This window comes from Spermophilus citellus (genome assembly GCF_964194105.1).
Source record: "Spermophilus citellus genome assembly, chromosome: 3".
Taxonomy (NCBI): domain Eukaryota; kingdom Metazoa; phylum Chordata; class Mammalia; order Rodentia; family Sciuridae; genus Spermophilus; species Spermophilus citellus.
In genome coordinates, this window is record NC_138184.1 from 172,460,098 (window position 1) to 172,472,245 (window position 12,148).

The following is a 12,148-nucleotide window of genomic DNA, read 5'->3' on the forward strand; positions in this document are numbered from 1 at the left end:
TGAAAACCACTTGTATTTGATCATTCACAACATCCACAGAGTATATACTTCGGAAAAATTTTAGCATAGGTGGGGGAAAAAATGACTCACCAAATCTAAGATAATGTTTAAAGAACATGTATGAAACTCAAAAAGCTAAATTGTCTCATTTTCCTCTATGAGGTCCCATAAAAGAAGTTTCTCATTAAAAGTATTGATGAGACATGCAGAATTACTGTGGATTTCTCGATTTGAGACAAAGAAGGAGGTTTACCGCACACAGCCCACAGAAACCACCTGGAAATCTCCTTGGGCATTTATCTTTTCCTTCTTGGCTCTCTGTCTCCAATGGGATCTAGCATGTGTTTGTTGTGGGTGGAGGACATTCCTTGGCTATTCTCCCAACTAGGATCTACTCCTTCTGGCTTTTTTTTTCTTTTATTTCAGGAATAAATGATCCCATCCTTTTAAACTATTCAAAGCTCAAAGGGCCAAGCAGACCTAAACCTGGGAGCTTATCATTTCTAGGAGAAAGAAGCAGGTAGGGAGGGAAGCAAAGGGAAGGGAAGGAGGAAGAAAGGAAAGGGAGGAAGTAATTTCTCCTGATTGGGCCCTGCATAATACAGTCTTTCCCTTTGCAATAGCTTTGTGTGCTCCTCTTCGGGTGCAGCCTACAGGCTGGGAATCTCCTTAAGTCAATAGCTAAATGTCTTACACATCGGATCCCTCTCCTTCTCCAGCTCTGCCTCCTGACCTAGTCCCATCCCAGCTGCTCACAGTTAACATTCAGCCCTCTGCAGACTGATTTCCTTTTCCCACAATCCAAGAGATTATGGTTACACAGGAAATCAGTGGTTCTTACCACAATGGCAAGCTGGGTTTGTAAGGGTGTCTACCTAAGTGACAGCAAACATGGGTCCTACATGGGACCTAATAGAAGGACTGAACTCTTCTAACAGCTTCCTAAATAGCCCCAATGAAAATCCCATCAGCCCTGCAGCACTTGAGTGCCTGGGTCTCCAGTGCATTGAGTTTCTGCACCTTGCACTCCATGTCCCCCCCCCCCTCCATCTTATTCTGATGCCCTAAGAACATCTATATCAGAATAACCTGAGGAGCAAGCTGTTCTCCAACGATGGGGCCTAGAAATCTGTATTGTAATAGAATTCCTATGCACATGAAAGTGTGAGAACTAGTGCCTTAATGCAGTTTAACTTTCTGAATTTTTAAGAAAACTGAGGTCTGGTTAATGAATATTAGAAATTGCCTACTTCTTCATATATCCAAGCTGCCCAAATCAGAAAACTACTTTCCCAAAAAGTTAACTTGCAGAAGTCAATTTGAGAAGATAAGTCTCTGAAATGTCCATGAAAGCATACTGAACTAGCAGTTGAAATATTCACTTTTTGCCTAAGAAATATCACTGCATATCTATTTCCACTGGACAAAATATTACATCATGAGGTTTTGTTTATTAATGAATGAACAGTTCATATTAATCAATAGCTTTTTTCTGCTCCATGAAAATAAAACTCATAAAATAATCTAGTCTTTATTATAAGTAGAAGCAAGATATACAAACAGTCTCATAAGATGAATGTGTGACTCAGAAACATCAAGTAAGGTTTTACTACTGTTAGCTAGCCTTCATAGTAAAAACAATCAAGGACAAAAAAAAGACCACGACTTAACTGTCACAAATGGCTTTCTCAAACTTGTAAATTTATAAAGCAATTATGCAATCTTCCACTTGCTTTTGGTTCTGCTTTCTTAATCTTGGTCCCCAGTACTTCTAAAGTATTCTGAAAAATATTCTAGGTATTGAGGACAAAGATGGGTTTATCCAAGACAGTTGTTGTCACTCCTTTCCACTATTTGATCTTTCAAGGAGCAAGTCAATGCATTCTGTTGGATTTAAATCTTAGGTCAGAGCCAGGCACAGTGGTACATGCCTGAAATCCCAGTAACTTGAAGTCTGAGACAGGAGGATTGTAAATTCAAGGCCAGCCTTGACAACTTAGGGAGGTCCTAAGGAACTCAGTGAGACTCTGTCTCAAATTTAAAAAAAAATAAAAAGGATGGAGGATACAGCTCAGTGGTAAAGTGCCCTTGGGTTAAATCCTCAGTATTAAAAAAAAATCAATTAATCATTCAATCCTAGGTCTGAAATGTTCTAGTATGTAACTTCTGATGGTAGATTATCTCTCTGTTCTTCTGTTTTCTTTACTTAAATGGGAAGGCACATATGTTATAAGAATTAAATGTTATCACAAGAATTAAATGTATTGATATATGTAAACTGCTTTGAATACTCTTTAGAACAAAATAAGAACTCAATAGGTAACAATAGCAAGCCATTATTAACTTCAACCATTTCTTTGTTAATTAATCACCTTTATTAGAAGCCAAGACTTGGAAAAACAAAAAATAAATTTTAAAAAATTTCCTTGATAGTACTCAAAGTTCAGTGTGATGACATAGAGAAAGATTAACTGACTTTATTCCAAGTCTAATGGAAGAAGTTAGGGAAAATGCATTTAGGGGGAAATGGTTAGAGAAGAGAACTTGATAGAACAATATTTCAAATATAAACAACAAGATAGTTACTATCCACTGTAACTCCGAGTGGGTACACCACAGATGTAAGACATTTAAAAGAGCAAGTCTTACTTATTTGTTAGGTACTCAAATAAGCATGGTGAAATATGGTAAGGGCCTAAATAGTGAAATTAAAAAGTACAGTATGACTACTGGGGTCCTCAGCAGTTGGAGAAAAAATTCCAAGTTGCTAGGAAGGATGAGGACATGCAGGTGGGGAAAGAGGAAAAGCTAAGCCTGAGAGCAGAATCAATTTGCTTATAATAAGGTATGAATGAAAGAAGCCCACAGATGGGGCCATTCTGGAAACCTACACCATGGCCTGGGACTTGTGCCCCTCTCCAGACCTAGCAGGTCATTGTCTTGGTCTGTTTTCTCCTGCAATAACAAAATTCCATAGATTGGGTAACTTATAAAGAAAAGAATTTCATTTGGGTTCACATTTTGAAGGCTGGGATATTCAGGAGCATGGTGACTTCTTGTTGCTTCATAACATGGCAAAGGCAAGAAAGGGCCAAGGAAGCTGAACTTGATTTTGTAATAATCTGCTCCTGTAAGAACTCATTCCTGTTAAGCATTAATCCATTCTTGAAGTTGATGCCCCCAAGAACTAATTACCTTTTTAAAGGTCCCACACCTCTCCATACTATTGCATTGGGGAGCAAGATTCCAACACTTGAACTTTTGGTGGTCATGTTCAAACCCCAGCAGTCATTCATAATCAAATCTCAGCAAGAGCAATTACACGGCCAAAGGTCACAGATGGCCATGTATTGGAGAGCACCAGTGTACTTTGCTTTCAACATCCTAGTAGGGATGACCTTGACTTTTACAGGGGATATTTTTGCTTCTGGATCTCACAGATGAGCCAAAGAAGAATCAAATGATTCACAGAGCCAGGTATTAAAACTATAAACCTAAGGCTCCACCTTACTCATACCGTATACTCACACAAAATTGTGTACATATATATCTTCCTCTAGAACTTGGGATGAGGTGAGGAGATTCACTGCATCTGAAAATATTGTGTTCATATACAAACTCAGAAATGTGTTCTTCTTTTAAACAGAACAATCAACATACAATTTTGTGCAATTTTTAAGAAATGAGAGTGTTTTAAAAGATGCAATGTCAGAATTACTGTTACAGAAACTCCTTTACTTACATAAACAGGTTTAAGTTCCTAAACAGTATTCAAAGTCCTTTGTACCACACACACACCTCCTTATCCCCTGAAATAAGCCAAAATGATATCTTCTAAATGATTGCCACTTCCCCATTTGGGATGAAGATGAAATTGACATATTATTGGTTTCGGGAAAGTCTTAATTTGCATTTATGACAGTCAAAAGTTTGAAAATAAATGAGTGTCTATGTCTTGTCAACATTTAAATAGATGGTGCTAATATTTTTTCTATTTTTATAAACTCTGTAAATGAAAGTGTTATGAAGATTATTGCAAGAGACTAGTGGGCTTCAATCATGCAGAAGGAAGCTTAGGGAGTGGAAGATTCCATTTGAGGCCAGACTAGAGGGTTTTAAGGTAGACTGGACAGGTGAGGAGTGGCAGCTTCTGTGAAAACCAGACAATGGTTCAGCTACCTGCCCAACAGGGAGGTAGTCCCAGGCAACTAATCCCTAGATAAAACATTATTGCTAGAAAGAGAATGAATCACACTTATTGTTTGTTTTTGTCCTGTGGATTTGTTTCAGGAACTGCATCTTTAAACTAACTGTCCTCCAAAGAAGCCATAACTTTTTCACCTCAAGGTCTGATTAAATGAGTTAGTATAACCAGCTCCTCCCCTTATAAATTGGCAGGGTAGTCCCTTACTACATAGTAATTCCTGATTCTTGCATCTCTGACAAATATTTACTTAAAAAAGAAAAAAAGGAGTATCCTGTAATCCCAATGACTCAGGACGCTGAGGCAGGAGGATCGCGAGTTCAAAGCCATCCTCAGCAACTGAGTGAGACTCTTGTCTCTAAATAAAATACAAAATAGGGCTGGAGATGTGGCTCAGTGGTAGAGTGCCCCTGTGTTCAATCCCCAGTACCAAAAAAAAAAAAAAAACAGAGTCTCATTTTGTTGTCCAGTCTGGCCTCCTGCCTCAGCCTTCCTAGTATACCACCTCCCTAGTATATCAGCTTTTACATCTGTAACAAACATGCAGCCATTAGTTCCTTTTTAAAATTCTTGGCAATAGAGTATATGTGAGTAGAAATAAATGCACTATTTTTAAAAATACAGATTGACAACTTAATCTTGAAAGAAACAAACCATAAAAACTTTTATAGTTATGAAAGAAGTCATTAAAAAAAAAAAAAAATCATGATTTGTAGCTTAAGTCTACCCTCTGCTGGGCAGATCTAGTTTTGCAAACTCGTTTTTTCTTTCCTAGGAATTAAACTGAGATCTGAGCTCAAAAATTGAAGAGCACTTTCTTCATCTCAATCTCTACCTATACATGTTTGGGAATTTTGTAGATACCATACCCACCATATCTAGCTCATCTTCAGTCTCTATGGGGCAGGCATTACTTGTAAACAAGTGTGCTGATTTCTGCCTGGTAGAAAATTGTGATCTACCATCTGAAATTCTACCAATAGGGCATCATTGTGTGGGCTCCTATCTAAATTATTTCTTTGAAAATTCAAATGCCTTTGAGTGGTATCTCCAAAATAAAGGAGCAATTTAAAGTAATTCCCATAGTGGTGCAAAGAGAACTCAACACTCTGGAGGGATATATGATTAATGTAGTGAGAATGAGGGATCAGAAGGCAATATAGGTATTCCATTTTCTTATAATTCTCTCTAGATGCAGACCCTGGATCTCTACATTAGAAAATTTTTTTTTAATGTGGGATTTCTAAAACATTCTTTTCCTGAAATATAAAATAATTTACAGAGTAAATTATACTTTTGTATAATTTCCTTTTCCTAAATCATAAAGTAATTTACAGAGTAAATATTTTATTGCCCAAATTCCCAAGGATCATTTAGTTCATTTGTTTCAAATATTAACATTTTTAAAACCCTTGGTTCCAAGGTTAAAAAAAATTCTTCCTATATTTCTATGTTTATATCACCTGTATAGATAACAGATCTAGATGGCAAGAAAGTCATTAAATAGTAATGGTCTATGGTGGAAAAACTAGCTTGCTGTAAAGCCAAGGGCATAAACTATTAGAAAAGAGATTATTCCCTGACAGAGTCATGATGATTGACCACAGTAGTTTCAAATTCAATTTTACATAAGGAAAAAAAAAACTCTTTATAAAAAAGTTCATGTACATCTCCATTCTATTCCACTGGTGTACATATCTTTTTTTATGCCCATACCATGCCGTTTTGGCTACTCTAGCTCTGTAGTATAATTTGAGGTCCGGTGTTGTGATGCTTCCAGTATGATTCTTCTTGCTCAGGATTGTTTTGGCTATTCTGGGTCTTTTATTCTGACAAATGAATTTTAGGATTGTTTTTTCTAGTTCTGTGAAGAATATCATTGGTATTTTGATTGCTTTGAATCCATATAATGCTTTTTGTAGTATGCCATTTTAATAATATTAATTCTGTCTATCTAAGAGTATGGGAGGTTTTTCCATCTTCTAATGTCTTCAATTTCTTTCTTCAGTGTTCTATAGTTTTCATTGGTGAAATCTTTCACTTTCTTGGTTAGATTTATTCCCAAGTATCCTTTTAGGTTATTGTTTTACTAATTTTTCTCAGCATACTCATTATTGGATTATAGGAAAACAATTGATTTATGTACGTTGATCTTGTATCCTGCTACTTTGCTGAATTTGTTTATTAGCTCCAAAATTTTCTGAGTCATGTCATCAGCAAACAGAGATAACAGACTTCTTCTTTTTTTATTTGTATTCCTTTCATTTCCTTGCCTGATTGTTCTGGAGTTTCGAGAACAGGGGTGGTAGCAGTGAACATCTTTGTCTTGTTCCTGATTTTAGAGGAAATGCTTTCAGTTTTTCTCCATTCAGTACGATGTTGGCATTGGGTTTGTTGTAGATAGCCTTTACAATGTTGAGGAAGTTCCTTCTATGTCTAGTTTCTTCAGCACTTTTAACATGACTGGGTACTAGATTTTGTCAAAGGCTTTTTTTTTTTTGTAACTATTGAGATGATCATGTGTTTCTTATTCTTGATTCTATTTATGTGATGAATTACATTTATAGATTTGCATATGTTGAACCAACCTTGCATTCTTGGGATGAAACCCACATGATAATGGTGTACTATCTTCTTAATCTGTTTTTGAATGATTTTATTAAGGATTTTTGCATCTTATACTCATCAGGGATATTGGCCTATGGTTTTCTTTCTTTGATGTGTCTTTAATAGCTTCATAGAATGAATTTGGTGGACTTCTCTATTTTGTGAAATAATTTGAAAAGTATTGTCATTAGTTCTCCTTGAAGGTCCGGTAGAACTAAGCTGAGAATTTAACAGATCCTTGGCTTTTCTTTGTTGGAAGGCTTTTCATTTCTGCTTTAATCTCATTACTTGATATTGTTCTGTTTTTCTATATCATCATGGTTCAATTGAGTAGGTCATACATGTTTAGAAATTTGTCATTTATCTTCTGGGTTTTTCAGCTTATTGACCTGTAAGTTTTCAAAATAGTTTCTAATGATCCTCTGGATTTCAAAAATGTCTGTGGTGAATTTTTATCTATAATTTTTATTATAATTTTGTTAATTTAGATATTTTCTTTCTTTTGGCTGGTTTGTTTAAAGGTTTATCAATCTCATTTACCTTTTTAAAGAACCAACTCTGTTGTACTGATCCTTTATATTGCTCTTTTATTCTCAATTTCCTTAATTTCAGCTCTGATCTTAATTACTTCCTATCTTCTACTGATTAGGGGATTAATTTGTTCTTTCTCTAGAATATGGGAGGAATAACGTTATTTATTTATAATCTATTTCTTAAATATAAGTACTCAATGCTATAAACTTTCTTAGAATTGCTTTCATACTGTTCCACAGATTTTGATATGTTGCACCTCTGTTCTCATGTTTCTAAGAATTTTATTTCTCCCCCGATTTCTTCCATGATCTGCCTTCAAAAGTGTATTATTTCATCTCCAGTTGTTAAAATGCTTTGTTTTTATCTTGTTATTGATTTCTAATTTTATTCCATATTGATCTGATTGGATGCAAGGATGTATCTCTACTCTTTTTCATATTTGCTAAAACTTGTTTTATGTTCTAAAATATGGACTATTTTAAGAAAGTCCCAAGTGCTGCTGAGAAGTGAATTTGGTTGTTGATAGAAAAAAATATTCTATAGTTGTCTGTTAGATCCATTTGTTTGATAGTATGTAGTTCTAAAGAGTCTTTACTTAGTTTATGTCTGCATGACCTATTTATTGGTGAAAGAGGTTTGTTGAAATCACCCACTATTAAGGTAGTGTAGTCTATTTGATTCTTAAGTATAGGGTATGTATGTAGATGCATCAATGTTTGGGGCATAAACATTTACAATCAGTATATCTTACTGTTGGATGATTCCCTTAACTAGTATTAAGTGACCTTAGTCTCTTCTGATTTTTTTCCGCTTTAAGTCTGTTTTGTCTGATATGAGAGAGGCTACCCCTGCTTACTTCTGTTCTCCATTTACATGGCATATCTTTTTCCATCCTTTCTACTTCGGCCTGGATGTCTTTGCCTGTAAAATGAATTTCTTAATCCATCCCACCAATCTATATTGATTAGAGAGTTAAGACCATTTATATTCAGTGTTATTCTAAAAAGATTATTTTTATTTCCTATCATTTTGATTAATTTTGAATGTTTAATTCAGCTGTGATTTTCTGTTAATTAACTATTCTTGTGGGATTCATCTGTATGCTGGCTATGATATTTATTTTCCATTTCTTCTGCATGAACTATTTCATTGAGTATGTTTTGAAGTGGTTATGTGGTTATGAATTTTTTTAGTTTATGCTTATCCTGAAAGGTTTTTATTTCATCTTCCATTCTGAAGGATAGTTTTGCTAGCAAAACTATTTTGGTTGGCACCTGTTTTCTTTCAGAGCTTGGCCTGTATTATTTGAAGCCCTCCTGGCTCTAAGTGTCTGGGCTAAGAAATCCATAGAATTCTATCTGGCTTATCTTTAAATGTGACCTGCCATTTTTCTCTTGTGGTTTTAAAAATTCTATCCTTATTCTGTATATAGGCATTTTAACTTTACTGTGTCTTAGAGAGAATCTTTTTTTTTTTTTTTTATCTTGGCTATTTGGAGTTCTAAATGTCTTTTCTATTTGGATTTGCATTTCATTCCTAAGATTTGGAATTTTTTATGATATTACTCATTGAAAAGGTTGTGCATTCCTTTAGTTTATATTCTGGTGTTTTCTTCTATGCCAATGATTCTTACTTTGGTCTCTTAATGTTACCCCAGACTTCTTGAATGTTTGGGCCATGTCTTTTTTTTTTTTTAAACTGTCAACCTTATTTTCAAAATTAAACACTTCGTTCTCAAGGCCTGAGAATCTATCTTCTGTGTGTTCTAATCTATTGGTGATTCTTTCAACTAAATTTTTAATTTTTTTGAGTCTTTCATTTGAAGGACTTGGTTCTTTTCCAGAATGAATTATTCTCCCTCCCTCCCTGTCTCTTTTGGAGATTTTTTGACTTCTGTATTTTCTCTGTAAGTTCATTACTTACATCTTCTTTTAGCTCATTGAACATTTTAACTATGAAATTTCTGAATTTTTTCTCCAATATTTCCTCCACTGGGGTTTCAATGGAATCAGTTGTTGCAGTGTTGTAGGCTGTTTGGAGTGGTTCATTCCCTTGCTTTTTCATATTGCTTATATGTCTACCCATCTTCTGGGATAAATATCCTTTTTATTTTTATGCAAATAACTATTTAGTGAGCTTCCTTCTCTTAAGTGCCCTGACTGGGCAAATATTCAGGCAGTGATACTTTCACTCGATGTGTATCTTCTGCTGTTCCTAGTATCAGCATCACTTTGAGAGAAGATACTAAACCCTATTACCAGCAATCACTTCAGAGCAAAGCCATGTACTGATAACCTTTAGAAAAAAATATTCTCCACAGTTCCTCTAATCTTTATGTTCTGGAATAGGTTGAGAAATTAGTTATTAAAGGTAGTAAAATTACTACACTATATAGGGGCTGAAAGGAGGAGGAGAAATTGGTCAAAGGGAAAAAAGAAAGAGAAAAGAATAATACAAACCAAGATAAAAGGATCAGTCTTAATCCAACTTAGTCCTGTCTGGGATTGATGTTACCAGCTCTTCCTTTCTCTATAGAAAGGAAAGGGAGACCCTTCTCTGTTGAAAGAGTATACCATGTGGAATGTCTACTTTTGTTTTTACATGATGTCCAACAAAATAAACTACTAGATATATGCAGAGGTTGTAACTGGATGAACAATCAGCTGAAAAAACCAAACATCAAAGCAGACCAGATATTCAAGATATTCAAGGTACCAGGCAATGGTTTTAAAATAAGTCATTAACACATTCATGAAAACAAGATACACAAAATAAATGAAAAGATTCATAATTTTAATAAGTGAAATATATTAACAAGAATCAAATGGACATTCTAGGAAAATATACTGTCTGAAATTAAGATTTCATCACAAATTCATCTCATGTATTTAACAGGAGAATGGATACAGAATAAAACAATTAGGAAACTTGAAGACAGTCAATGAAAATGATCCAAAATTGAGCACACAGGAAAAATTAAACATGGGAAAAAAATAGAACAGAAGGGAAAAAAAGGTATGTAGAAGTAAATAACAACAACAACATATTTATGACTGGATTCCCAAAAGAAGAAAAATAGAATTGGATAAAAGCAATATTTTTAAATGAACAGTTCTAAAACTGATTTAAAATATCAATCCAACAGTTTCAGTAAGCCCAAAGAACCATGCAGAATGCCTTGTGGGGTTTTTGTTTATTTTGCCATGTTGTCCAGGTTGGCCTCCAACTTTGGGTTCAAGCAATCCTCAGTGTCCCAAGTAGCTGGAACTACAGGGTGGGCACCACCCTACCTAGCTAGATATTTTTTTTTTAATCAGACTCTAGTCAAGAAGTTTGCAGATATTATAAGTGGACAAATAGGTTTTACTTAGGATACACAGGTGTTCAGAAGAAGTCAACTGTACAGGGAAATCTATGATGAAAGAGTTTTTATGTATTTCAAAACCTGCAGATCAATTTTAGAAGAGTGTAAGTGCTGGGAAATTGTGTCAGATAAATAGATGTAAAAAGATAGAAAGCGAAATGAAATTCACCTTTATACTCTTTTAGGGGAAGTGGATAATGAATTTAATATGTCTGTGTAGAGCCCCAGAAGACAATGTTCTCTTCCACCTGCTGGTAATGGAGGAGCAGAAGTGGTGAAGGATTCCTCAGAAAAAAAAAATCAACTTAGGCAATGGGGTACACTTGTACTTAACATTTTAATAAGTATTCCTAAGTTACCTTTCAACAAGGAAGAGGGCTGTAACAAATGGCCCTCCCAACCACACAAGAAAGTCAACTACCCTTAGTTGGGCTCTTCTCTTTCCTTCCTTAGGTATCTCTCTCCCTCATTCTCCACTGTTACTTTGCTCAAATCTCCTCCTGCACTCCTCCCCCATCCCCATCCAAACATATACCTTCTTGACAAGTATTTCACCAGCAATTTGCAGTGAAAATTAAGTCGCCAAAGAACTTTCTCTGCTTTCTGTCCCTAAGGGTACAAAATCTTCTATTCACCCTCATACTATTCTCCTACCCATCAGTTTAAATGCGGGGGCGGGGGGGGGCGGGGTGGTAGTCCCTCCTGTTCAAAGGTAATCCTGATTGTGAGCGTCCTTCTCCACAGGCTCATTCTGAGACAACCCCAGAACCCCCTAGGTGATCACGGCCCACTCCCTCCTTCTTAACACACTCTCCTGATTTTCCTCTGGTCTCTGGCTTTTTTTTTTTTTTTTTCATTCCTTCTCCTGTCCCTCAGGCTCTTGTTCAAACCTTAAAAGTTGGGGTTTGGGGTTTCCGCCCTGGGCTCTGGGAGATGTCACCCACTATCTCCACCCCACTCCTTATCTTCAGCCATTACTACCCTACTGCCTTTGATCAGTACCTTGGATCCAGACCAATTTACCTAAATTTGACTTCCCCCTCTCCAATTCCGCGGCTCCTTCCCGCCACTCCTCCCAGCCCCTATTGGAGGAAGTCTTTCCTGACTCCTCCCCTTTCCACCTCCCCACGCCGGACCCGGGTCCGCAGTCCAGTGGCTGCAGTACCTCGCAGATCTGAGGAATGTAGTTTTCCTTGAAGTAGTTCCTCAGCCTGGGGCTGGCAGTGCGTAGAGAGGACATGGTCAGAGGCCGGGCAGAGAGGCTACGCTCTGTCTCCCCACAGCGACCCGCGCCTCCGAGCTGCTCAGGGAACACTGACTCTCTGCGACCATGCGTTGCCCGGCAACCACTTGGCTGGTTGCGGAGTCGCGCGCAGCCCGCGTCCCCACCAGGGGCGGGGGGCAGTGAAAGGCGGGGCGGTGAGGGGGGGCGGTGAGAG

The 12,148-nt window shown here is 36.6% G+C and overlaps 1 protein-coding gene across 1 annotated transcript in view; it reads right to left on the bottom strand.

Moving 5' to 3' along the window:
- FBXL13 (F-box and leucine rich repeat protein 13) overlaps positions 1–11,949 on the bottom strand; it is a gene marked incomplete at its 5' end in the record, with an annotated part of 221,317 nt that extends 209,368 nt beyond the window's left edge. Inside the window, one exon of the mRNA XM_081283294.1 lies at positions 11,875–11,949. Within this exon, the coding sequence (XP_081139420.1) occupies positions 11,875–11,949 (75 nt within the window). The remainder of the gene's footprint in view (positions 1–11,874) is intronic.
- Between the last annotated feature and the right edge of the window lie 199 nt (positions 11,950–12,148).